Source organism: Leptosomus discolor, chromosome 4 (genome assembly GCF_034619465.1).
Source record: "Leptosomus discolor isolate bLepDis1 chromosome 4, bLepDis1.hap2, whole genome shotgun sequence".
NCBI classification, from domain to species: domain Eukaryota; kingdom Metazoa; phylum Chordata; class Aves; order Leptosomiformes; family Leptosomidae; genus Leptosomus; species Leptosomus discolor.
In genome coordinates, this window is record NC_141394.1 from 33,566,149 (window position 1) to 33,593,964 (window position 27,816).

At 42.6% G+C, this 27,816-nt stretch overlaps 1 protein-coding gene across 1 annotated transcript; it reads left to right on the forward strand.

Annotated features, from left to right (window-relative positions):
- The first annotated feature begins 2,047 nt into the window (after window positions 1-2,047).
- DCTD (dCMP deaminase) lies at window positions 2,048-26,979 on the forward strand. Its single transcript, XM_086464550.1, has 6 exons — window positions 2,048-2,082; window positions 6,131-6,242; window positions 7,644-7,779; window positions 17,284-17,400; window positions 24,850-24,946; window positions 26,901-26,979. The coding sequence occupies exons 1-6, from the start codon at window positions 2,048-2,050 to the stop codon at window positions 26,977-26,979; spliced, it is 576 nt and encodes a 191-aa protein (XP_086320676.1).
- Window positions 26,980-27,816: the final 837 nt, after the last annotated feature.

The following is a 27,816-nucleotide window of genomic DNA, read 5'->3' on the forward strand; positions in this document are numbered from 1 at the left end:
AGCAAGAATCTTAGTTTGGTTTCTTTCTGAGAAACGGGGATTGTATTACTTTGAATCTGGTTCTGGCTGATTTATAGATATTAGCTGGAAAATGTGATAAATTCAGAGGAAGGAAATAGTTTGTAAGAACTAATCAGTGTTCACAGAATAGAAAATCCATCATTCACTGTGTATGATCAGCATATAAGCACTGCTTTTTAAAGGTTAGTAGTTGTTATGGTTTGTCTTCAGAATCTTAATTATCAAAGATAACAAATTTGAAATGGGTAATTGTAGCACTATTAATTTTAATTCATATTTCAAGAGTGCAGAAACACATATACAGATAGTAGAAAACTTTCGGAACTGAATTACTCTATTTTTTTCTCCAGATTAATTAAATGAGTGCTCTTTAACTCTCTTCGTGATCAACCATAATCAGGCCTTTCATTTCACCTTCAGGCTTATGCTTTCCTGAGTGATGCTACTTTCATTAAATTTCTTTTCTTTTTCCTGTATTTAAATTGTTCCTTTTCATTCATTAACAAACTGTACATAAACATTTGTTGTCCATATGAAATTGTGATAATAGAAGTCTTGCAAACTGAAACAGCTATATGTTTTCCCACACTGAGGGCTGGTAAACTTGTCAGTTGAAATATAACAGGCTGCTTTTGCCAAGTTTTCTGATTACAACTGAATAGGACTATCTGTGAAATTAAGTAACATTTTCATATTTGACGGTTTGTCAGTTGTTTCAAAGAAAAGCTAGCTAGCTGATACAACAATCTAAATATGAAAACGTTAGCAGTGCGTTCCTCTCTTTTGATCACTGCAGGATCTCTCTCTTTTGGCATAGCTTCAAGAATGACTACGAACATGGCAGGTTCCTTGACTCAGCCTTCTTCTTGCCAACACCAACAACCCATGTTGGTGTACTAACTTACCTGGCGTACCCACTCGTGCAGTTTGCTATGCATATGGTCAGTGACGGGGAACTATAAAGACAGCTTCTGGGATAGGACTGCTACGTGCCCAGTTTCCCAAAAATGTCCTTTTTCCCAACCTGAAGTGTCCTCGTAGATGAAGATTTTTGACCAGGCTGCAGGAAACCATTATCTCAGCCATGTCTGTTGGCCATGTTTAGATTGATGGTGCAGCACATGTGCAGCATGAGCTGCACGGCTTGTGCGCACAAGCCCCTCTTGGGGATGCTCTTAAAGGTGAGTGTTTTCCTTTCGTCCGTCACTGCTCTCACCGAGTTTGTTGCACCTGTTACTGCCCCCAGTGGGGGGGCACGTACTGAATTGGACACGTATGGCTGGATTTGGGCAGTCTTCACCTGATGTCTCGGAGCCCCGTGGAGTGAACATCTGTACCTTGCTCCTGTTTGAGGGCTTCCGTAAAGGCAGGCCCTTGCTGCAACCAGCCAGCCAGGGTGGGCAGCTCCTCACGAAACTAAGATGAACACACCATACCAACACTTATTATTATACCACTTATTTTGCACTGTAATGGGCTATGTTGTTCAGCTACCTCAGCATCCTGGGAGACTTCTAAAAGCTGGCAGCAGCTGGAGGTATTAATAAACCATAACTCTTTTTCCACATAAATTTCATAACCAGAGAACAAAAAACGATTTTTAGACATTTTAATACGTTAATGCCAAGCTTTAATAAACAGCATTTACCTCAAGAGCATGAGCTGGGCAAACACCTGCCTGCTTGTGTCAAAGCATAACGTTTGAAGCAGCACCTGCCAGGGAACTGAAACCTGCAAACCCCATATTAAAGCAACTCGTAGGGTGCCGCGGAGGCTCACGGAAGCCCAGGGGTGGAGGTGCCCTCCCCGCGTCAGCCAGACCAGTTCTCGGGTGCTGTTGGTGCAGGAAAAAAAAAGGCCCACCGCCCACCTCGCCGCCGGGGCCCCCGCGCCCGCCCTACCCGCGGGGCCGCGCCGCGACAGGACGGCGGGGCACCCCCCGCTCCGCTCCTCCCCGCCGCCCGCCCCTTTCCCCGCCCGCTCCGCTTTGGCGCCAAGCGGCGAACGAGACTGGGACGGCGGCGGGATGAGTGGCTACCAGTTCGGCCGCCACCTGAACGGGTACGCTGCCCGGGCCCGGCCCGCGGGTGGGCTCGCCTCCCCGCCGCCGAGGGCTGCGCGGAGCGGGCAGCGGCACGGAGGGGCCGTGGGGGCGGGGGGCTGCGTGGTGCCGTATCCGCGCTCTTCCCGCCCGTCAGCCGGCGGGTCCCTCTTCCAGTGGCACCGCGCTCCCCCTCGCACCCCTAGCTGACTCGAGTTGCTGCCTCCTCGGCCGGGCCGCTCCCGCCCCGGGGTTTAAGCCCCGGCGGCGGGCCCGCAGTGCTGCCGGCTGCGGCCTGCGCCACGCGGCGAGCCCCTCCCGGGCCAGCAGCGCAGCGGGTCCGTCCCTGGCTGGGGGGCTCTCGGGGGGGCAGGGCGGGACGGGGGAGGCAGCTGGGCCCTCACCCGCGCCTGGCCGCCGTAGGACGGCTCCGGGGAGGTCGGGCTCCGCGGTGCAGAGGAGCTTCTTGAAGCTCCTGAAGGTCCTGTCGTGAGGGTGTGGCCTGTTTTCTTTATTTTTTGTAATCATTGGGATAGGAAAAAGAGCAGGTAGGGTGTCTTGTGTTCGTCACTTCTTGAAATGGAGACTGGCGTGAGCAACGTGCAATTGGTTAAAGTCGAAGACGTGATGCTCTAAAAGCGAAATGCAGTCAATGAAGGGAAGCGTTCTTGTACTCAGTTGGGGCTCAGTATTTCTGCAAAGTGTTTATAATTTACAGGTTCAGTGGGTTATCTCTCAGGAAAAAAATTGAATATAGTTAATTTTGAATGCACAGAGTATTGTTTTTCTGTAAGAAAGGCTGATTTTTCTTTCGCGTCTCTCTCGAAACCTGACCTCGCAGTAAGACTTAGGTAATGACCACATGTCAGTACCTGTATGGGGGAAACATGACAAGCCTCAAGTAAAGGAAATGCCACATGCCTTTGATTATAATAGCGGTCATAAACAAAATTGTGAGACTTAAGCAGCTAGTGTTGAAAGTCATCAAGGACATGTATGTGCTTTGGCTTGTGGGGAACAAGAGCATTGCTGAAGATTAATTTTTATTTTTAATACATGCTTTACCTCATTTTTTACCTTAAATTCTGTGAGTTGAATGACAAAATATGGACAGTTGATCTTCAGTAGCATACTTGATACTGGAGAAAAAAACTTCTAAGATACAGTTGGAACACAATGCACATGACATCAGAGATAACAAATCGGAGGAAAAACTTAAGAGGGAGAAGGGAAAACCCACCAGTTCTGCAGTTGTACTGTTGTTGCGTAGCTGACCATCATAATTGTCCTATGAAAAGATTTGAGGTGATGTATTCTGTTTTAAGACTCAACTAAATTTTTCATTAAGATAGAATTATTTTTTTTTAGTAGATGAATGAAATGTGTTCCTTTTTCAGGAAGCTGAGATGGTGAAAAAGAACTGAAAAGGGAGGCACTGTCCTCTAATTGCAGAATCTTTTCCTCTGTTTTCCGTTGAAATACTGTTTACAGAGACTTTTCTACAGACTGCTAATCACTCTAGAATTTAAGGATATTTTTTCCCCTTCTTGAGCAGTGTTATCTTCATGGCTTTCAGGTCCCATTATTTTTATTCATAAGTTCTTCTGAGTTATCACAAGGGTAAACCTTAATTGCTTATTTTACAGCTAGCTATTAATATTTTCTAGAGTAGCTTTCATTCATGTAATTCTAGAATTTAAAAATGAGCGTAAGGAAGATGATCATCTGACCCAAATCCATAAACTTAATTTTCCTGTGTGTGCTTGACTGACCGCCAAGGCCTTGGCTTCTGCTCAATCACAAATTAAGTGTTTTATACCCGTTTCACACTCTTGCGTTCCTGTGCACTGAGTTGAGGGAATTATCTTGCCAAACACAGTGATGTCAAGTAGAAGTAATTGAGTAAGGATGGGGTTTTTTATGTTCTTTTTGATGTAAGCCTTCTGCTGATTTTCCACGCTTGCTCCTCTCCCTGTGAAGTTGGTACTCTGAGAGATCTCCGCTTACATACAGTTCAGTGTTTATGAGAAAAGTAAATAGTAGCTTTTGTTGTGTTTTGAATAAATGGGGTTGCTAGGAAATAATTTAACAAAAGGAGATCTCACAGTCTCATAGTTCAGAGTGCTATTGTCTTTATGGAGCCCTTTCCCCTGAATGTTTTATTCGGCATAGTTCTGCATTGTGTGTTGTGTGCCTTTCCGGAGACACCACTGTGAATGTCTGTAGTTGAGAATGTATTAAACTGGTCATTTAAAGTGCGATGGTGTTTTGGATTTTGTGAACCTGCTTTTCTGAGATATTTTAAATAATTACTTAAGTTAGCTGAAGCTCTCTCTTGGCATTTTACTTAACCTGTCAGAGTTCAGTTTGGCACGGAGAGGAGTGAGGGCATGTCTTTAATTTCTTCCTGCTGTAAGCTTCTTGTTCTTTGAAGAATACTTTTCTTTCTTAGTAGGATATAGCCCCAACCCTTTAGTTAGGATGATTCAAGCCATTTTGAGCATTCTCAGAATCACACACTTGATTTGTGTGTTTGCTTTGACAATTGATAGCTCTGAGCACTATTTACAATGTTGTGAAAGTGTGAGAGGGGTGTGCTGGTTAAACCAAGAATGTATGTTTCACCTGCCTTATGTTGAGATAATGGCCTTAAAGATCATCCTCATTCATTCCAAGAATAAGTCAAAATTGCTAACTTGTACTGTGCCACATACGAACTATTCAAAGCCAGCAATTTATCTTTGGTAAATAGCACCCTGTAGGGTTTCTAAAGTACCATTTTATTATGTGCTGGCATTGTCATCACTGAAGTAGTGTAACCTCTTTATGACAAGCTAACTGCAAGCCTCTAATATATGTTTTTTATTGTAATAATTAACAAAATACTTGTCTTCTAATGTTTGTTTGTCTTCTGAAAGTGCCGGTACTAGTGTGGCTAGGACAGGTCTTGCTGCTTGCAGTTACCTAAGATGTATTTTTCTGCATGGCTGTACATCGCTAGAAAAGTATCTCAGTCTTAAGCTGTAGCTCTCGGTAAGAGAATCCCAAGAAGAAAAGTACTGTGCCCCTTGTATTTTGATGGGCTAATTACTGTATTTGAGATGTTCCATTGTTTTGGTTTTCAAGTGTAGCAATGATAGGTGAGAGTTTGGGCAAATTTCTTTGAATTTGATCTTTTCCTTGAAGTTTGCAAAGCTTAAATATGTTGGGGTGGGAGGGGGAGAGAGAGATGTCTATCTTCTCTTTGAGCTGAAAAGCACAGAAGTTCCCCTATTGCGCTCACGATGTCCAAGCAGTCTTTCAAATATAAGCAGGCAAAAATGATGCATCGCTTTTTTTTTTTTCCCCTCTCTCCTTCCCCCAAATAAACCCCTCAGTGCAGGGAGAGAAGAAATGTTTTGTGCCACTTTTATACGTTATATCTAAGGGAAAAGTTCTTGAACCATCTCAGTGTTTAGAAGGCTTTCATAGGACATAGTCTCAAAGAGAAGCTTAGCAGGGGACTATCAGAATGGCCTCAGATTTTTGCTGATAAGTGTTGTAACGAGAGGCAAACTCATGGCAATAACTGTACAGGCAGAAACAAATGACTGCACAGGAAGCTACCAAACAGAAATCTGGGGAGCACTTGTCGTAGGCAGAAGTACAAAATAACTTAGATTAGAGGCTTGCAGTTAGTGCAGCCATTATAAAAAAAGGCTGTTGTTTGTGTGAGAAGAATGCCAGCACATGATATACCTCAATCTTAGAAATATACAAAGTGTTATCTATAAAGGATAAATTGCTCTGTCTTTGAATAGCTCAGTGCTCTGAAAAGCTCAGCCTTCTTTATCTAAAACTGAAATTTGCAACCTTGCTTGGATGCCTTTCTCCTGAAAGGAAATGTTGCATATGCAAGTTTCTGGAAAGCACATAACACTGATAGGTTTACTGTGTGAATGTGTGATCTTCTTAGGTTCTGATCCTGGTTACTTTAAACTTGTGCACATTGAAAGAATACCATCTGTAATAACTCTAGCTATGCGTTGTTTGCTGATGGCTGTTTTTTTTTTTTTCCATAAACTATAGTTTCGGCAATGAAGCATCCTGTAAAAAACGAGAGGATTATTTGGAATGGCCTGAATATTTTATGGCAGTAGCTTTTCTGTCAGCACAAAGAAGCAAGGATCCAAGTTCTCAGGTAAGAAGGCAACGTATAAGAATAACATAACCTAATCTATATTGCACATTGCATCAGATGCACATGTAGCACTTTCAGGGATTTCATATTAAAAGTTATTTCAGTATATAGCTATTCAATTTTTTAACATGGTCAGCACCTTTTGTTATAGAAATTGTCTTATTGGGCCTGACCTTGTGTGTATAATTCTGTTGTGTACATTTGTGGCTTGGAGTTTTGTAAATCTTTTCATCTGGAGGTTAGAATAACACATGCATTTTCTCTCCTTTTTTTCCAGTAAATATAGTTACTGTTAGAGGAGAATAAAATTGAAAGTTTTAGATTGTATTTTTTAAGACACAGCATTTTAGAAGTTCCTTTTTCTCACCTGTAAGGGTTTAAAAATTCCCTTTTGTTTGTTCTTGGGTTGACTGGAGTTTTCTTCTAGTTTGGTTCCTCCCTCAGGTTCCCTTTCCCCCTCTGTTCACTGTCTGTCCCCTTTCTTTGCTTCTTTCATGTGCCTCTGTTGAATGTTGGTTTGAGGCGATTGATACATCTTCTGAAACATGCTGTTCTGCAGGACCCCGCCATCCTGTTGGTCTTACTTTGTGTGAAAAAGTTCAGGAAGCAAATCCCAGAAAAGCCATGGAGTAAAATGTGCATTAACAGTCTGTTCGGTTATGCTCTGGCTTCAGTACATTATGGCTCTTAGTTCTCTGACGGTTATTCACTTAGGGCTAAATTTTTGTTATCCAAGAGCTGGTTGATAAACACATTGTGTGAATTAAAATCAGTACTATTGCCATTTCAATAAATCTAAAATATGGGCAGAAAACATAAAAATGGAACACTGTCATTCTATAAGAAGGGTCCCTGTGCAGACTTGGATTGAAGTTATAAAGGGTGGGAGTTAAAAGGTCTGGTATTTTGGTGCACGTTCCTGTAAAAAAAAAAAAAAGCCACAAAGGTTTGTGAGCCTGTCTGCCTAAGTCAGCACTGCTGCATTTCTGTTCCTTCTTCCATACCTTCTCTTCTGCTGCTGCTGCTGCCCGTACTGCTGCTGGAAAAGCTAGTTTGGGGAGTTGAACTGACAGAAAACTTACGTTTAGTAGGGTTAATTCAGCGCCGCTTCTGCTCCCTGAACTAGGTTCATTTCCTAGTTGGGCCAGGAACAGTGCTGGCGGGCTGGGATGGGGACTGCATGACTGGAGGGGTAGCAGGGTTGCATCTGCCCTGATTTATTTTAAAACTCCACCAGTTAGGTACAGTTGTAGCCTTGCTCACTAGGTGGTGTGACTTTATATAAAGTGAAGCTTGTATCTCTTGAGTGAAAACTGTAGGACTGACTCTTCAGGTCTTGTCTTTCTTGTTGATACATCATTTTGGATGCTGTTGGTACTATATAAATCTGATTTTATTTAGGTTGGTGCCTGCATTGTAAATTCAGAAAACAAGATTGTTGGAATTGGATACAATGGGATGCCTAATGGCTGCAGTGATGATGTGCTACCCTGGACAAGAACAGCAGCACATAGACTAGACACAAAATACCCTTATGGTAAGGCTTCTTGTGGTTGACAGGTCAGACTTGTGATGTCTGTATATGTGAAAGTTCAGCTGGTAAAGTATTGATGTTTTTCTTGCACTCACCTGATTTTGATAATGTGCCCATGTGTGGTACATCAGGATAAAAATCACGGCTCTGAAAAGAAATGAAAACAGTCTTTATGAAGGACTGACTGCGTGGTGAAGTATGTTCATCAAGTGATTAGCCATTTTGGATTGTGTAGTGAAAATGGAAATATAATGCCGCTCATTGGCACACAGTTGGAGTGTATGCAGACAATTGCTGCTTCTGTGTGTTCATCTCCACAGAAATTGCAGAGAGCATGTATATACAAAACAAATAATTGTGTCTAAAATACAGGTATTAAAATTGCAAACTCCAGTGGTTGTGGGAAATTCCATTGTTCAGTGTTGATGACATAGGCAATACATATTATGAAGGAGCTGAATTTTGTTTGTCTTGAAGTATGTGACTGTGTTCTGTCATTCCGTGATTCCATGCCATTTTTGCCTCATCTGGTATGCAGTGGATCTATGCTGCTATGGGTGAGGTGACTTTCATTGTTTATTTGAGCCAATGATTTGATTCACGTTTACTAAATGAGCAAAAGGAATGAAGAGCAAGGACAGTTTCATGGTGAATGTGGCTGAGCACTGCTTTGGAACTTGTCTTTGTCTGCAGCAGGTGTAGTTTGGCCTTGTGCAAGGCTGCTTTGAAGGGTCCTCTGTGAATTTTGGTGCACCTGTCAACAGGGCTGTACAGTTACTCCTCTGGGCCAGGTGTGGTTGCAGGAACTAAGGAGATAACTTGCTGGGCTGCCTCAGGTTTCATGCCATGAGTGCTGTCTGCTGGGCGTAGAAATGGCGTTGAGAGCTGCCTGGTGGCCTGCAATAGCTGATGTTGGGGAGGAACTGTGGTTAGGACTGATAAGGAAGCAGGGAGTGCATGGTCTCTTAAATCTCCTTCTTCATCTTTCTGCTTTCACACTAGCTCCTTCTGTGGGGTGAGACCAACGCAGCAGAAGCCGTGGGCACAGGAAAAGTGGGTATTAGGAGCTCCTTCATCCTGTGCTGCATCTCAGCCTGTCCTGGGCTCGGGAATGGCAGGAGGAAGAATCACAAAACTGAGCAAGAACCCTGAGAAATTTTCCCTTCCCTGTGCATGGGTGGGGGTAAATGAGCACCAGAGTTTAGCTTTTGCAAAGAGATACCGAGTCTTTTCCAGTGTACAGTATTTATCTCTGCCTACTAATGCTATTTTTTACTTGTAACTTCTAACAATTGGTCTGATGCAGAAATTAGACTTGCATGAGTTTTAACATTCCCTGTGTTCACCCAGTGCTCTCTCTAAAACCCGGCATTACATTTCCTGGTTTCCCATAGCATTGAAGTGAAAGATGATATGCAGTGCCTCAGCACATAATTCATCAGTTTCGTATTTGAATTCTTAAAACCGTGGTGCTTTGTCCTTGTTCACTTTACCAATTTATTATAAAACCTCTAACGTTAACTCTTAAGCTTTAGACAGTTTCATATTTTTCATAAGGGATGTATTCCCGATACTAGGGCCAGCTCTTGCCAAATTTTAAGTCTGCTCTAAAGCACAGAAGCACTGGTTTTACATATATTGACAGTACCGTAATGGTACAACTTGGTATGACTGCTCTTTATTTATAGGATGAGGAAACAAGTGTTAGCCCATTGATTAAATATAAAGTACTGAAAACTGAGTATTGATTTTGGTTGAATCTTTACGCTGCTCTAAGGTCTCAGTTCTGAACTAAGATCAGTGTGGGTGGTCTCTGGGACCTGAGCAGATTCCAGGCACTTAAATCGAAGCTGACAAATTTAAACTAAAAATGCTGCATGAATTTGTGAGGAATCTTTGTACAAGATGACCTGAGAATTATTTTATTTTTTTTTTTAGTTAATTCTGGCTCCAAAAGATGAGGCGTAAAGTAAAAATCTCAAATATGTGATGTTTAAAAAAAATGCACTAACCAATCTAAGAGCTTGAAGAGAAGAGTTCATTGCTAGGAATGGGTCTAACTACTGCCCTTCCCCCCAAGAATCTTAAGTCTTCACCTCATTAAAAAAAATCACAACTTTGTAACATAAAGTGTCTGCTATGATGAATAAACGACCTATTTTGTAATTCACAGATCATTTAAACTCTAGCAGTTTCTTATTAATCTTGATAGCACAGTTGACAGACCAGACAAGTATATATATAGAAAAATCTTCTGCTTTAAAAAATTCTGGGAGATGCAGAGACACATAGAATTGCTGCTAAAATCTCATTAAACTGTCATGTTTTCCTTTCTGCTTTTGCTAATCATCACAGCATTTGTGTAGATTGAACTTTTTATCCTTGCTTTTTGCTGACTCGCTTGTTCAGACGTGGTACAATCTTACTGTGTGCTCCATTAGCTTATCATAGGAATGCTGGCACCTTCATCACTAGAGCTGCAATGTAGTTTATTAGGTAAAGCCGATGGTAATCGCGCCTGTATCACACGCTTAACTCGGGAGATGCCTTCTAGAGCTACTTTGTGAATCTGCAGTGCTACAGAAAAGGCCTGGGGGTGGATCTGAATGCCGACCTCCTGTTTTTATGTACTGTTGTAGGTTAGGCATAAACGTTAGCTCACTTCCCATCTGTTTTGGACCACTCTGACTAGCTTACTCCTGAGTATTGCTTTCTCCTGAGTATTGCTCTGTGAATGGCTGACTCAAAGGCTGCTCTGGAGGGCAGGGTGGAAAAAAGGCTGCAAGAAAACTGTCATCCTGTGTAGGCCTATAATGCAGAGCCTGCTGAGATGCTATGCTTAACCCTCCTCCCTCCCTCAGGCCATACTGGGGGATATGCAATGCATCCTCTGTTTCATGCTGTGAAAATACCGCTCTGGTGGGCTGCAAAAAACTCATCTCACTTGTTTATGCACTTTGATCTGTGACATACAAAATAAGTATGTGGTGCCGTGGGACTCTGAGACGTGGAGCCTTGAGGAAACCCAGGGCCAAGTGCTGTGTAATGCTGATGGAGCCTTGAGTAAGATGAACACGAGCCAGTCTATGTCAGTTGGCCTCAGGGCCAAGGGTCAGTCCCTGGCCCTGTATGTGTTTAGCTGCATAGACATAGCAGGGGATTGGAACCAGAGGCTATCTTTGCAGAAGTGTCTTAGGTGATCCTATAATAAATTTATTGAGCTCTAGCGGAACAGATGGATGCATTGACCCCACAGCTCTGATCAGATTCCCTGTTTCACGACTAGAAAACTTCAGATTTCCACTCTAAATTTATTTGTGGTTAGTTTATACATTCTTGTGTCTGCTGGCATTGTTCTTTTAGCTTTTCTTACTCCCTGCAATTAACCCTTCCTCCTTTCCCTCCTTCCCCTGTGTGCTTACTGATAACCTTAACCTTATGAACTTTTGTTGTAAGGCTAAACAAGTCCTGTCACTTTTAATTTTTACTGTATCTTAAAACTTATTGGCTTGAAATTCACCAGTGGCGCAGTTATCTATGTGTGCTGTAATATACTGTATGTATCTAACCATCACACTCAAGTGTGGGTCCTTAGCTCAGTGTTAAGGAGAGGGTGGTGCTTGATTAAAAAAATGGGTTTTACCCATCTACAGTTAGAGTGTAACCTTAACTGCTACTGAAAGAGAGCATCAAAATGTGGTAGGTAGCGGTCCCTTTACCTCAGAGGATGCGACTGCTTGCAAGGCATTCAGATGCTACAGGAATAGTGGTGTGGGTCACCTGTATTGATACGATGCATTCTTTATGAGACTCTTGAAGCAGATCAAAACTGTTTTCCTTCTAGTTGTAGTGTATATTTGAGCAGTTCAGTAGTACAGCCTTGTTATGTCAGAAAGCAGAGGGTGTTTTGCAGAATGCTGTTTTTCACAATACAAAATCAGGCTTTTGTTTTATGTTGGAACTAGCTCTTTCCAGGCTGCCAGTCAGTAACAGGAACAGGGATGTTTCTCCACACAGGAGAGAAATGGAAGGGCAGTTTTTAATACCTACTTTATTAAGATGTTATTAAAAGCTCTTCCTGAAGCATTGTGTTCAGTACTGTGCGCAGAAGCTTCTTAATAATTAGTCAAAATTCTGTCTTTTGGAATCAAAAGTGAGTGCCCTCTGTTTCTGTTAGATGAATCCAAGGTTTGATGATGCTGTTTCCTCTCACTGATCATTTAAAATACTACATTTTTATCCTATTAACGCAAGTCTTCCCACTAATCCTAGTTGTTGTGCTCCTGTTGTGCCCTCTGTCTCCACTGTAATCTAAGAACATCCATTTGACAACCAGTCTCTAATTAAGAGAGTTTTAAATTAAAATGACTGGCAAATTTAGAAACCTCTGAGCAATTGAGAAAATACTGAGTAAATATGCTTACAAATATTTATACAGGTTCAGATATGATAAAATATGTGCTGTGGCAAAAAGTATGCTCTAATGAAACAGTACCTGCTGTGTAAAATGAAACAAACTGTTATCAACAGTTTCTCATGTTAGGATTGAGAGGTTTTAGTCAATTTTTTTGAGATGAACAGTCGAAGATATTCAGGCAAATGTTACTTCTGTAGAAGCTGTTATTTTGACAGCATAAAACTTGATAAGGCACTATGAAGAAGTGTGATGCTCGCTCTCCAATTGGCAGTGCAAAGCTGAGGCTTCAGCTGGAAAGGGGATCTATAGGAGAGAGTCTCCACCTACAGCCACTCACTCGCTTGTCCTGCATGGATTTCTGTCCAATTCTGGTGTCGTACATCAAATCTCCAGAAAGTTTGGAGATTTGGAAACACCAAGAATAATTTCTCTTCTTCTGTGTGCCCAGTAAGAAATGCCTCTGTTTTCTGCTGAGAGTAAAACAAACTTGGAGCAAGGTGGGAGGAACTGGGAAATGGGGTGGATTAGCTGATGCTTCTCAGGTTTTGAGAGGGGCTTCTCTAGTCTGTCCCCAGCAGATTTTGTGATGTTCATAAATGGGCTGAGTGGTTCCCATTTTCACTTCCCAGTTCTCCTTTTTCATGGCAGAAAGCAGTGAGGCTGGAGCTGTTCCCTTTTTCTGACTACAGCCTGAAGAGGCTAGGACTCCAGTGAAATCTGGTTGTATTATCCTTTCCTCCCTGTCCTGACCACAGCAATTGCTCTCCCTCCAGCCTGCAGAGCGAGAAAGAGCAGCAGGAATGGCTGAAGGCAGTGTCAGCCCAACATCAGGGTCCTGCCTTCCCCTAATGCGGTGACCAGCAACCATCCCCAAGCTTTACAAAGGTTGAAAAAAAGATTGGTGTCATTCTACAAAATCAGATCCATCAAACCACTGTCCCCAGTGGTTGTCGCTCCAGACCCCGTTCCTCTCAATAACATCTCAGTCCCTTCCGTGATCCTTGCTAGGTCCAGCATCCGGGTGAAGGATAACTGCTAGGTGGAGCTTAGACAAAGATGGAATGTACAAGGGATGAACACAAAACGGTGAAGATTTTACCAAAAGACTGAGAAGAACTGGGCCGAATTACAGAACTCCCTGTATCCATTTCTGTGCCAGGTTTCTGTTGAAGAACGCCATGCTATTACCATCTACCTGTATTGGGAACCCATAATATTTGTCAAGTTGATTAACATGGCAGTATGAAAACTTAGGTTAATAAGTAAGTCAAAACTTGCTGCGTGACAATCTATATACACTGAAATGTATTCTTTTCAAACTAACACCTTATTTAGTGCATAATTTCTCAAAATTCCTAGTCTGGCTCGGTTAGTTAGTCATTAATCACATAGAAAGGTCACTGCCCCCAGCCCCTCCTTTGATTGCTTCTTAAAAGGTGATATGTTATGGTGGTCCCTACTCCAAGCTCTGCATCAAGCATTTGAACAGTATTAAGCCTTTAAATGGTATTAAGAAACACACAAGTCCTGTGGTTCTTATAAAATCACTAGTCAGAACACTTTTAGTAGGTGGGAAGAGTATTTCTGACTCTGCAACCCACTAAAAGCATGTTCATGTTAAGTGGTTAATCCTGAAAAATGACCATTAATAAGGTAAATAGGTGTCTCATTTACAGGTGGGCTTAAGGATGAGTGCTACCTCATGTATGCAACAGAAGGCAGTATGCAATGAGAAGAGATAGAAACACTAGCAATTAATTAATACTACCAGTAATGAAGCAGTCATTCCTCGGCTTTTTTTTTTCTCTCCTCATGAATATAGTAGCAGGTGGTGGGAATGTCAGAGCATACACTAACTTCTCATTGCATGATTATTTCTTCAGCTAATGAAGCCTTTTGAGAATACTTTTCTAGCCACTTTTCCAGAATGGAAACCAGTGTTACAGACTTAATATTATGTTGGCTATATATGAATATTATTTTTAAAAAACCAACCCCAAAACACTGGGGCTCCCCATAGGTATTGTAAAAGTTCTTAATTTTACTAGTCTGTTTAAGTACAAGGTTTTCAGAGTTCTGAATACTGTGCACCTGTGAAAGGTTATTTTAAGTTAGCTTCTTATTGTCTGAGAGAGAACAGTATGCAACTATTAGGAGCTCTTATCAGGTTAGAAAACTTCATAACACCCCAAATGTGAACTACTTAGTTATTAACGAAAGGGATTTTGGACTCCTGGATTTGTCTTCTGTCTCTCTCTAATGCTCTGTACAAAGCTGGGCAGGTCTATAAGAAAAATCTGGGGATAATAGTCTATCTTATCTATAAATTAGTTAACAGTCAGTGCCTATCTGCCAGAGAGAGGGAAATAATGAGGAGAATGGAATGAAGAGTGGTGGGACAAAGCCTAAAAATATTTGTCTGATGCCTGTGCCTTCTTAAGGATCATCTAGCATGATATCCCTTATAGGGGCCGGTAGCAGATGTCTAGGGAAATGTATAAAACAAAGACTCGTGTAATGATAGTTCCCCAGAATATTCTTCCAAGTTCCAACAACTGATCCAAAATGGTTTTGTATTTAATAGCCCAGTAGACTAAAAAAAAAAGAAATATAGGAAGGAAAAAAGATGACTTCTGGAATCAATCGATGCAAACTTCTAGTCCCGTACTACTTTCTGCAGTAAGTGCAGCAAGAAATACTTAGGCTACAGTGTGCATGAAAAACCTACCTCCTTTCGTTTTTGAAACGAAAGCCTGCTGGGTTGGTGGAGACCCCCACGACTTTTTGTCTTGGAATGATTAGTCTCTGTTTCTTCCTTATTACTGTTTCTGTGTCTTCTTTCCACACTGGAGAGTTGTATTTGTTCTTAACTTCAGATTGTGTTGATGACCAGGAGGCAACATTTCTCTTTTCCTTCGCTCCAGCTGATTATCTTCTGTAAGTTATTTTTGGCCTGAACTTGTTTTTGCTTGGGAAGAGGTTTGTTGTTGAACGTTTGTAGAAGTCTGCTGAAAGAGCCTTTCTTTCTCATCAGCGCAGGAAGGGAACTTGTTGCAGTACTAATAATGAAACTTGTCTGGTTTTATGGCTGAAAATTTCTGAGTTCTAGTGAAGGAAAAATATTTACTGAAGGAATTAGTTTTGGGTTTTTTTTAGTTATGTGAGCCTTGGAAAGCATTCCCTCATCCTTCTTTCTGGAGGCCTTCCATATTTTAGACTGCTGTCTAGAACATAAGTATAGTGTTCAAAGAAACTTAGAAGTGACATTTCTGTCCTGTTGACATAACCTAGTTCCAGTTGCGGAAATAATGACGTTCTTTTTCACTCAATCCTCTGTAACTGCAGAAAAATAATTTTCTGACTATTTATTGTGAAGGCTACGTAAGATTAGGGCAACTCAGTAACACACTTGGAGTTAATTGTATTTTCTGGACTTTCTAAATCGATAGGCTCATATAATTGTGTATCTTGTACACTAAATGGCATATGTTTAAAATACAGCGTGACCCAATTACAGTTGCTATAGAAACAGTAATAATAGTAATAGAAACCTTAATGTGATGGTGCTTGTGGGGGTTTTTTTTTTTTTGTTTATTTCCTATTTTTTATGGTAGTTTCTGGCTTTACTGGTTATGAGGAGGTACTGGACAGCATGGTCATGGTGATGCTGGAAACTGCTTGTAGAAGTTGATACTGAGCTTTCTGTAGCAAGTGTTTGGTCCTTTGTGACTTGTCTACATGGAAAAGCTTGTGTGCTATAAGTTAGGCTGTAAATTTGTAGTGCATTAGCTGTTATATAGACCATTCCGTGTAGACCTATAGCGTGTGCGGAAAACATTTCCATTCAGTAAGGATTCCCGTGTGTTGAAGGTACTGCACACAGTTATTCTTTGTGTGGTGAGATCATTCACACGGAGGTCAGTATGTAGCAGCAGGGACACTGTGAACTTGTGCTATGAAACTTTGCCTGGTTTAATCTTCACGTATACGCAAGGGAGAGGAAAACTACTTTTTTTTTTCTTTTTTTTTTTTTTTTTAAATCCGTTCTTCAAAACAAGCAGTGGAAAAACTCCTAATGGTGTCTGCACATGCAGGTCTCTAGATGAGCTCAAACCCACACTACACTGCAGCACCTGTTTATGAAGTAAGTCAGGGCAGCAGGCAATTTCTTAGTAGGTAGGTATATAAATTATGCAACTCGCTGTCATTCCTAGGAGTAAACAGGAAGTTCTCGCAGAGATCCTAATGTTTTTTTCAGAGGTTCATGGTAGATGACAAGAAACTGCGCTCTTCTCACCTGTGTTGGTAACACATTAGATAATTGCTGATGTGTACGGCATAAAAACTTAAACCCTAAGGTGCGATCCGTCCAGAAAGAGCTATTGTGTTATGGTGGAATAAGGCAGGGTCGTCTGTTGCTATGTGGCCTATCTCAAATCCGTGGAGAAACAGAGGACTTTGTTTTCCTGCTTGGGAAGTCTGGCACCTTTTAATGAGCAGTAAACTCACTTTAATATTAAAGCTGGGCATTTTTATGGTTGAGTGTGTCTTGTGTATTCTTGGGGTGAGAGAATCATGCAGCAGCGCTGAGCCGTTCTGAGACTCAGAGGACGGAGCTGCTCGGTTGTTACTTCGTGATTCTCCTGCCTGTAAGAGTGCACAGCGTGCTCTTACAACCGTAAGACTGTTCCTACCTGTGCATGTAAACACATAAATGAGCTGTTTTATACTGGCAATTAGATACTCCTGAGAGTTGTGAAGCTGTGAGACATGGCTTCGGTGAGGGTGGTTGCAGCTACTTGGCCCACAGCCTACGGCTTTGTTGCCTGCAATAGGTGTTAGCAAATGGCAATGCTAATGCGCTTAATGATATCATTACTAATCGGCAGCCTGGTCAGAACAATTGACCTTCACTGATCTTGGTATTTCTGCTTTTATTTCTTCCTCTGCCCTTTATGACAAGCTGTGCAAGCTATTTGCCTTTGAAAGGATGTAAGCAGTTCTGTTGTAACACTTTAATTTTAGTTTGACTGATTTATTTTAATGAAGTGTTATGAATTGGTTCCTTTTTCTTTTTTTTTTTAAATCAGTGTGCCATGCCGAATTGAATGCCATCATGAACAAAAACTCAGCTGATGTAAAAGGCTGCAGCATGTATGTTGCCTTATTTCCGTGTAATGAATGTGCAAAGCTCATCATCCAGGCAGGTAAGGAGTAGCTCCAGCTTGGTTTGTCAGGGTTGCAGTGCTGCCTGTGTGTTGGTATCTTATCATGGATGTATTTGATGTTAAATTGCTGCTGTTAGATCTAAATTAATTGCACTGTCAACTTCATAAGATGCTACTTGTGGAGTTTTTAAGCATCTGAACGGTGCCAAATTTTTCCAGTGCTAATTGCATCTTCTGTGATTCTAAGCGTGCTTCTAATTTAGGTTTGTAACTTCTTAGACCAGGAGCTGCCAAAGAACAACACAGGCTTTGCATATAATTACTGTCAATTTTACTGTGCTCTGACACATTGAATAGAGTAGGGCAGAAAGAAATAAACTTCTGCATGACAAAAGGTCTATTGGGAGTATATACATGAAATTTTAATTTGAATGTGAAGCATGGTAGATATTTGAAGATTTTAAAATATCTTAGTTCATAAATGTCGTAAGACTTCTATGATCCCACTTTAATTATGTCTTTCATTACAATTGTTACAAATCTGTGCCACTGCAGCAAGTGTGCTGGTGTAAATGTATCTCATTTTTTCAGATCAGGCAGTATCTGCAGTAGGCTTCAGTTCCGTAAAAACCTCTGCTCAAAGTAGCACATGTTTTCCTCGTTGAGTAGTCTTGCAATCCTAGTATGGATTGTTGTCCTGGGGAGTTTCACTCACCACTAATGGCCACAGGAGTCGAAGAAGAAAGTAGCAAACAGAATGCTTTATTTTGGTCAGTAAGGTTTGAAATGAAGAGAGGTGAAGGGGGAAAGATGATGGTATTCTGTATTTGTGCTACCTTTCTCTTATTTATAGAATCAAAAGCAAATAGTCTTCAAGGTAGATTGGCCGCTTGTTCTCAGTGTAGTCACTCATCCTTTTCCTTATGCGCTTGGGTCAGCACTAAATTGCAGGGTATTGGTATTCACGTTGTCTGGTAAATGCAGTAAGATGTTGATAGGCTCTAAAATGCTTGTGAATTCTCTTGGGTCGGCCCATACACTTCTCCCCTGCCTAAGTAATTTAGGCATAGATCATTCAACAGTTTGAGACAGCCTGCGTTTATGAGGATTTGAACCTGGGATTGGGAGTTATTTATAAAGAAAAAAGTATCCTTTCTATAGCTATGCATTTGGAAGGGAAGTAGGATTTGGGGTTTAAGTTTTTTGTGGGGAATTTTATCTGTGTTAGAGAGGTAGAAAGATAAATTTTATATTACTTTTGCAAAAATGCTTAATTTCTAATCTATCTTGTGTTTTTGCCTACAAGTTTGTGGTTCTGGTTTTCTGAGTTAAACTTAGGTGAAAGTGGAAAAAACCGCTTTCCAACATTATTGCAAGAACTGCCTTCCAAAACAGCTCTACGTTGCATAGCCTTATTCTTAAATACAATCTATAGTATTGTCCTAGGTTACAGTGTAAGATGTGCCCAAAAAAAAGTATTCTATTACCATCTTCAGGAGCTGTTGAGACCAGGTGGGGCGGTGCTCCCTGCCTCCCCCCTCTGGACTATCTCCTGTTAATGGCCCATCAAGGAACTGCCTCACGACTCCCCATCCCATTGTGAGATGGGGGGAAGGAGCCAAGCATTCCATGCTAAATAAAAACGGAGATCTCGAACACCCTAGCAGCCTTCTTCCACTGGATTCCCAGAGGAGTTTTTCCCCCCACTGGAGTTCCAGAGGACAAGAGCTACCTACCTACCACTGGACCTTCGGAGGAAGACCAGACTCTTTTACCTGATCACTGCTTCAACAGAACTACATCCATCGCTTCGGGAGGACTGCAGCCACCATCTTATCGGACTGCTACTGCCACCCTAACAGGGTGTCAGGTTATATTCCTGACTCTGTCAGTGTAAACCAGTGGGTTGTTTTTATATATATATATATATATATATATATATATATATATATATATATATTGTTTATATATATATATATATTAGTAAAGAACTGTTATTCCTATTGCCCATATCTTTGCCTGAAGGCCCCTTAATTTCAAAATTATAATAATTTGGAGGGAAGGGGTTTGCATTTTCCATTTCAAGGGAGGCTCCTGCCTTCCTCCGCAGACACCTGTCTTTCAAACCAAGACAGATTTTGGCGCCCAACGTGGGGCACGAGGGCATCGAGAGAAAAAGGAATAATGGTTCTTGTGCGTTGGATATAGATTCCTCATTAGGTGGCATCATGTGGGCTAGCTTATCCTGGTTTGTGTGGCATGTGGTCGTGGCTATATTTCTCCCATTTGCAGGCCCTTATCTAAACATGGGTCCTATAACTAAGGCTACTGTGACTGTTATCCAGTTTGTTTTATGGATTAATAAGGTGAGGAATTCATGGCTTATTAACTTCCTCTGGAAGGCGGGCACATGGATTCGGAGCTATCACACACTAACTGTATGTTTTTGGGGTTTCTTTAATAATGGTACCTACTGTGAGGAAATGACACCGGGAGAAACTTTCTCCCAACCCTTAACCCAGCTCTTTGGGTCTACTCCACCAGTTTTCGAAGGATTCAGATCTTCCCTAAGTGCTAATGATATACAGTGGCTGGTGTTGCTGATAGTCCTATTTTATTCAATATTCAGAGATCAGGGGAGATTGACTTGGATAACCACCCTGACTAGGAATGCTGCTCCAGAACCTGACCCTGCCTCACAGCTCACATCAGAAATGAACCACCCGGATTGGGTGAAGGAGATACGTGAGATGGGCCAGATGCTGAAGGAGTGCATTCTCTCAGCTGCTGGGAAACCCTTCTCCTACCTCGAAGAGGGAGAGTCTAATGGTGCAGCAGTAGAAGCCACAGACGTTACAACCGTCCAGGTTCCAGCTGAACCGCAAGGGCAGTCAGAGCCAGCAGCAGTCGCCCCTGTGGAAACGAGGAAATCTAAGATGAAATCAGAGTGCCCAGTTAAGAAAGGAGGGCCCTCAGAACCTGCAGGCGAGCCAGTGGTTGAGATAATCACCGAGTCCCTGACGTACGACAGTCTCCGTAATCTGCACAAAGACATCGTACGGCGGGGGCGTGAGGCTTTTACAACCTGGTTACTTTGGGTCTGGGACCTTATGGGTATGGGTGTGCAACTGGATGGCAGTGAGGCAAGGAATTTGGGACCCTTGACTCAGGACTCAGGTGTCAATCTGGTATTTGTAAGGGAGCCAGGGACCCTTTCCCTCTGGGAGCGGCTTTTAATGAGTATGAGAGAGAGGTTTGTCCACAGAGAGAGAATGCAGGAGCACCATCACAGAATGCGCTGGAAGACCCTTGAGGAAGGGATCCAACAGCTGAGAAAAGTGGCCGTATTAGAGGTACTGTTTGGGAGGGATGGACAGCATGGTAATGACCCTGACAAAGTCAGGTGCACAGGGCAAATGTTGTGGAATCGGGCAGCTTTAGGGCCATCTCAATACGCCACCTTCATTGCAATGATTAATGCAGATAACGACCGAGAGACAGTGGGTTCTGTCACCTACAAGCTTAGAAATTTTGAAAGCATGATCCATGGCCCAATGCAGGCTAACGTCTCTGCTGTGATTAAGAGCCTACAAGAGGAGATGAGGGAAATAAAGGAGGAGGTGAGGAGGAGCAGTTCCCATTTGGCACCGGTACAAGTCACAGGCCCCAAAGTCGGGGCCCAATGTCCCCCAGCCAGAGGGAGAGGGTACACCCCACGAGCTGAGCTATGGTACTTCCTGCGCGACCATGGGGAAGACATGGGAAGGTGGGATGGGAAACCCACTTCTGTCCTGGCAGCACGGGTGCGTCAACTCAAGGAGGGAAACACTAAAGTGAAGGTAGCCTCAACCTCCCAGGACCGAGCTGCCAGATATTACAGAAGGGAGGATGATCCGACAGATCCCCTTGAAGGAACCTCTAGTATGTATGTCCAGGAAGGAAATGGTAACCAGTGCTAGAGGGGCCCTGCCTCTAGCCAGGGAGAGGCGTGGGAAAACCGGATATTTTGGACGGTGTGGATCCGATGGCCTGGCACGTCAGAGCCACAAAAATACAAAGCGTTAGTTGACACTGGTGCGCAGTGTACCCTAATGCCATCGGGACATGTGGGGGCAGAACCTGTTTCCATTGCCGGGGTAACGGGGGGATCGCAGCAATTGACTCTGTTGGAAGCCGAGGTGAGCCTTACTGGGAAGGAGTGGCAGAAACATCTGATTGTGACAGGCCCAGAGACCCCGTGTATTCTGGGCATAGACTTCCTCCAGAACAGCTATTACAAGGACCCAAAAGGTCTCAGGTGGGCATTTGGGATAGCTGCTGTGGAAGCAGAGGGCATTAGGCAATTGAACACCTTGCCCGGACTATCAGAAAACCCATCTGCAGTAGGACTCTTGAAGGTGGAAGAGCAACAAGTGCCAATTGCCACCTCGACAGTGCACCGCCAGCAGTATCGGACGAATCGAGATGCCGTGATCCCCATCCACAAAATGATCCGTGAGCTGGAGAGTCAAGGGGTGGTCAGCAAGACCCACTCACCCTTCAACAGCCCCATTTGGCCTGTGCGCAAGTCTGACGGAGAATGGAGATTGACTGTGGACTATCGTGGCTTGAATGAAGTGACTCCACCGTTGAGCGCTGCCGTGCCGGACATGCTGGAACTCCAGTATGAGCTGGAGTCCAAGGCAGCAAAGTGGTATGCCACTATTGACATTGCCAATGCTTTTTTTCTCCATTCCTCTGGCAGCAGAATGCAGGCCTCAGTTTGCCTTCACCTGAAGGGGCGTACAGTACACCTGGAACCAACTGCCCCAGGGGTGGAAGCACAGTCCCACCATCTGCCATGGACTGATCCAGGCTGCACTGGAAAAGGATGAAGCTCCGGAACATCTGCAGTACATCGATGACATCATTGTGTGAAGGAACATGGCAATGGAAGTATTTGGGAAAGGAGAGAAGATCATCCAGATTCTCCTGGAAGCTGGTTTTGCCATCAAGAAGAGCAAAGTCAAGGGACCTGCCTGAGAGATCCAGTTCCTGGGGGTAAAGTGGCAAGACGGACGGCATCAGATCCCCACCGAGGTCATCAATAAGATCACCGCGATGTCTCCACCAACCAGCAAGAAGGAAACACAGGCTTTCCTAGGTGCCATAGGTTTTTGGAGAATGCACATTCCTGAGTACAGCCAGATTGTGAGCCCTCTGTACCTGGTTACCCACAAGAAGAACGATTTCCACTGGGGCCCTGAACAGCAATAAGCCTTTGCCCAAATCAAGCAGGAGATCACTCATGCGCTAGCCCTTGGCCCAGTCAGAACGGGACCAGAGGTGAGGAATGTGCTCTACTCTGCAGCCGGGAACAATGGTTTGTCCTGGAGCCTTTGGCAGAAGGTGCCTGGAGGGACTCGTGGCCGACCACTGGGATTCTGGAGTTGAAGTTATAGAGGGTCTGAGGCCAACTACACTCCCACAGAGAAGGAAATCCTAGCAGCCTATGAAGGAGTCCAAGCCGCCTCGGAAGTGATTGGCATGGAAGCACAACACCACCCCGACTACTGGTGCTGGGGTGGATGTTTAAAGGAAAGGTTCCCTCTACCCACCACACCACCGACGCCACACGGAGCAAATGGATTGCCTTCATCACACAGCGCGCCCGTATTGGAAACCCAAATCGCCCTGGGATTCTGGAGATAATTACGAACTGGTCGGAAGGTGAAGACTTTGGCCTCGCTGACAAAGAGGAGCAGGAACAAGTGACGCGGGCTGAAGAAGCTCCACCGTACAACCAACTACCAGCAGAGGAAACACGATATGCTCTTTTCACTGACGGTTCCTGTCGCATCGTAGGGATGAACCGGAAGTGGAAAGCAGCCGTATGGAGCCCCACACGACAGGTCGCACAAGCTACTGAAGGAGAAGGTGGATCAAGTCAACTTGCTCAACTCAGAGCCGTTCAACTGGCCCTGGACATTGCTGAAAGAGAGAAGTGGCCAAAGCTCTACCTTTATACTGATTCGTGGATGGTAGCCAACGCTCTGTGGGGCTGGCTGGAAAGGTGGAAAAAGGCCAACTGGCAGCGTAGGGGAAAACCAATCTGGGCTGCTGATGAGTGGAAAGATATTGCCACTCAGGTAAAGAAGCTACCTGTGAGGGTCCGTCATGTAGATGCTCATGTCCCCAGGAGTCGGGCTAATGAAGAACATCGTAACAATGAACAGGTAGATCAGGCTGCAAAAATAGAGGTGTCCCAGATAGACTTAGATTGGCAACATAAAGGAGAGTTGTTCTTAGCTCGATGGGCCCATGATGCCTCAGGCCATCAAGGCAAAGAGGCCACTTATAAATGGGCACGGGACCGAGGGGTGGATCTAACCATGAACAGTATCTCCCAGGTTATCCAAGACTGAGACCTGCGCTGCAATCAAGCAGGCCAAGCGGGTGAAGCCTCTGTGGTACGGTGGACTATGGTTGAAGTACAGGTATGGGGAAGCCCGGCAAATTGACTACATCACTCTTCCCCAAACCCGTCAAGGCAAGCGCTACGTGCTGACCATGGTGGAAGCAACCACTGGATGGCTGGAGACCTACCCTGTGCCTCATGCTACTGCCCAGAACACCATCTTGGGTCTGGAAAAGCAAGTTCTTTGGAGACGTGGCACCCCTGAGAGAATAGAGTCAGACAACGGGACACATTTCAAGAACAGCCTCATAAGCACCTGGGCCAGAGAACATGGAATTGAATGGATATATCATATCCCTTATCATGCACCAGCTGCCGGGAAAGTTGAACGGTGCAATGGGCTACTTAAGACTACCCTAAAAGCACTTGGAGGGGGGACTTTCAAAAATTGGGAACTGAACTTAGCAAAGGCCACCTGGATGGTCAATACCCGAGGGTCCATCAATCGAGCTGGTCCCGCCCAGTCTGGACCCTTGCACACAGTGGATGGAGATAAAGTCCCTGTGGTACATACGAGAGGTATGTTAGGAAAGACTGTTTGGATTAATCCCACATCAGGCAAAGGCACACCCCTCCGTGGGGTTGTTTTTGCTCGAGGACCTGGTTACACTTGGTGGGTAATGCAGAAAAATGGGGAAACCCGTTGTATACCACAAGGAGACCTAATTTTAAATGAGAACTCTGTGTAAGGTTTCATTGTGTATATATGTATCTGTAAGGGGGCATTGGGTTGGGTATGGTGTAGATGGTAATAGAATAAGGGGTGGATTATGTCCTGGGTTACAGTGTAAGATGTGCCCAAAAAAAAGTATTCTGTTACCATCTTCAGGAGCTGTTGAGGCTGAGGCTCCTGCTTTCCTCAGCAGACACCTGTCTTTCAAACCAAGACAAGTATTTTGGGAAGTAGAGGTGTACCAAGGAGTTCTAGAGCCTGTGGATGAATGCTGCCTTTTCTGATTTTGTGCACCAGATATTACTTTTTTTTTTTCCCCAGTGTAATTCTAACATGTTTTCTATATGACTTTTTTTAGGCATAAGGGAAGTTATTTTTATGTCTGACAAGTATCATGACACTACAGAAATGACAGCTGCACGGCGGATGTTCGATTTAGCAGGTGTTATATACAGGTAAGAGAACTTTGGATTAACATTTTTTATTTTGGAAAGGAAGAAAATGGTGTGTGAGAGACCAACTTCAGGGCAAAAGTTTTTCTTCTTTACATTATGCAGCATTTTGTTCTTTGGTGGTTTTTGTAGACAGCTTGCTCTGTATGCCTGCAAAAGATACTGCATTCACTGGCAGTTGTACCATTCTTTTTTGACTTGTGTATGGTTACGTTTCAATTTTATAATGTTTGTATGAGAAAATGGTCCACTTGGAATACTCATTTCATCCCTGGACTGCAAGTGAAATTGCGAATGGGGTGGTTATTTGTTACGTTGTACGCAGGAGAGTCATCGCTGAGGTTAGACTAGATGATCTCCTGACGTCCTTTTCAGCCTGACTTACCCTATGATCATATGAGTTGGACTGAAATGACTAGTTGATTTTTTAAAATATTTTTTTTTGTGTGGATTACCTGATCCTTATTGAAACTTTTAGTATCTTTTTGTTGCAGTCAATTTGGGAAGGTGTCAAACCAGCCACCCATAATTAATTCTTGGTGCTTATAGCTGTCCAGTCTTTGGTCAGCTCTTCTTGTGAGAAAAAGATGAAACTTGGAGTATTTGCCTTAAAGTAATGAGAATCTGAAAAATGTTTGAAGAGTGGGGTTTTAAAAGACACTGACAGAGATATCTAGAGACAAATCTGTTCAACAGTTAGTTGAATAGCAGTAACATGCTGTGGGTGAGGCTAATTATGCAGTCAGGGAGGCTTTGCAAATCTAAAAAGTTTTACAATATTAATATAAAGACTTCAAAAAACTTGCAAACATAAACATTCTGACGTACAATTTTAGGATGAAAAGTACCTACTGGGCTAAGAAACATCCGTGAAAAAACACAGCAGGACTTGAAATTCAGTTTTAGTCCTTCAGTGTATTTCCTGGCTACTAAGACTATTTGACTAAGGAGCATAAATCTTTCTCTTGCAAGTCAAACCTTGTAACTTCTCCAGGGTGAGAAGTGTTTCTCCCGTTTCAGATTGCTATTCTGGACTAAGTATTCAGAGTTTTTGTGGTCAGCAGCATGTGCTTTTCTGTGTTGACAGTATTGATTGTTAAGGATGTAGGTGGTACTTAATGAATCTCTTGAACTGAACTGCAGAGCTTAATTAGGCACTAAATCCACACTATTTGCATAATCCTTTGTTTACTGGTAGACTGGAAAATATATGCTTGGTCCCCAAATAACTTCCCTGCTAATTGCTGTAGCAGATGTTCTAACGATAATAAAAGGAAACATTTTGCAGCAGTATTAATTTTACAGTTCTAAAGTTACAGTTTTTAAATGATTCCCTCTTAACTAGTTCAGGTTTTCCTCAGTATGATGCATCATGTGATCTATTCCCCTAGCACAAAAAATATTTTAATATTCTGAGGCAAAGTTTGAAAGTGTTCTTTGAAAACTTGGCAGGAAAAAAGTCATGAAAATACTTACCAAAATACATTCGAAATATCTTTTATATATATATATATATGTATACATATATGTGTGTATATATAATACATATACAATACATGAAAATATTTTTATGGATACATATATATGTACCTATATCTGTAAAGATATATGAAAATATTTTAAATATGTATGAACAAAAATCCCAGCCCGGATAACATGATGCCACCACCTGCAGCTAAGTTGTTAAAAGTCCTTTGACTCCTGGGTAACTTATGAACTCCGATAGCCGAAGAATGTACAGGCTAACCCACCCCATGTGTCTTTTTTTGTCTTAGTCTTTCTTGTCCAGGTTTCTCTCAGTGTGGTGCACTGTAATTGGCGTGCACAGAGATGAAAACTATGTGAATCCAAGGAGGGTTTTTTTTTTTTTTATTCCTTCAAAAATTTAGCTGGAGCTAAAGCAAGCAAAGTGCTTTAACTACTCAGTAACTAATATCTGTGTTTTTCTTTATTTTAGGGAATTCAAGCCAAAGTGTAACAAGATCATCATCGACTTTGATTCAATTAACAGCAGACCAAGTCAAAATCTTCTGTGAATAAGTCTCATTAAGTCTCTAGAAGGGTGTGATTATCCTTTTCTAAAAAGCTACTAATGCCTTTCATCCTGAAGTTACTTGCAACTTTTTAATGGCTTCTGTAGCTAAAGTAGACTTCTAAGAAATTCAAGGCATAAAATATCCCCCTCACTTCATCTTGTCATGTGGAATCTAAATCTACTTAAAAATGTTTAATGCTTTATCAAAACTGCTTGAAAAGTCTAGAGACATGTAGATGAGACAATATAATGCATGTAAAGAAAACTGTTCTGATACTTGCTGTATTCATCACCACATGCTCTGATAGGCTGTCAGCATTGATTTAGACTCAGTTTAACAGTAGTACTTATTATAACCAGTAGTACGTTGGAATACGCTAATATATGTTGATCTCTCTATTGGTTATGTGGATCTAAACAGTTGATCCTAATAAAGTACAAAAAGTGTTCTCCATGCAAATACTAATCTTCCAACTAGCGTAACACTAATATTTAAAGAATGTGTGATATTCTGCATGTGTTATCCAACAAATGAAATACTGATTTTTCTTTTAATTGCTGTCTGACACTGTCACACATGGGGAGGGGTGAGAGAGGAAGTTGTTCTGAGAATGGTCCATGCGGGACTGAGCTTTACAGGTGCTTTCAAGTCCTTGTTTTCCCAAAGACTGCAGAATTGGAGGGGGTTCAGGGAGTAAATCATTTGGCTGTTTTCCTTTGGGTCTGTTGCTTAGAGTTGGGTTTCATGTGTAGAAGGAAATTATTTTATTGGTCTAAGCTGTTTCTAGATGCTCCAACATAGCTCAGTCTTAAAATCAACCTATAAGGTAACTGAATC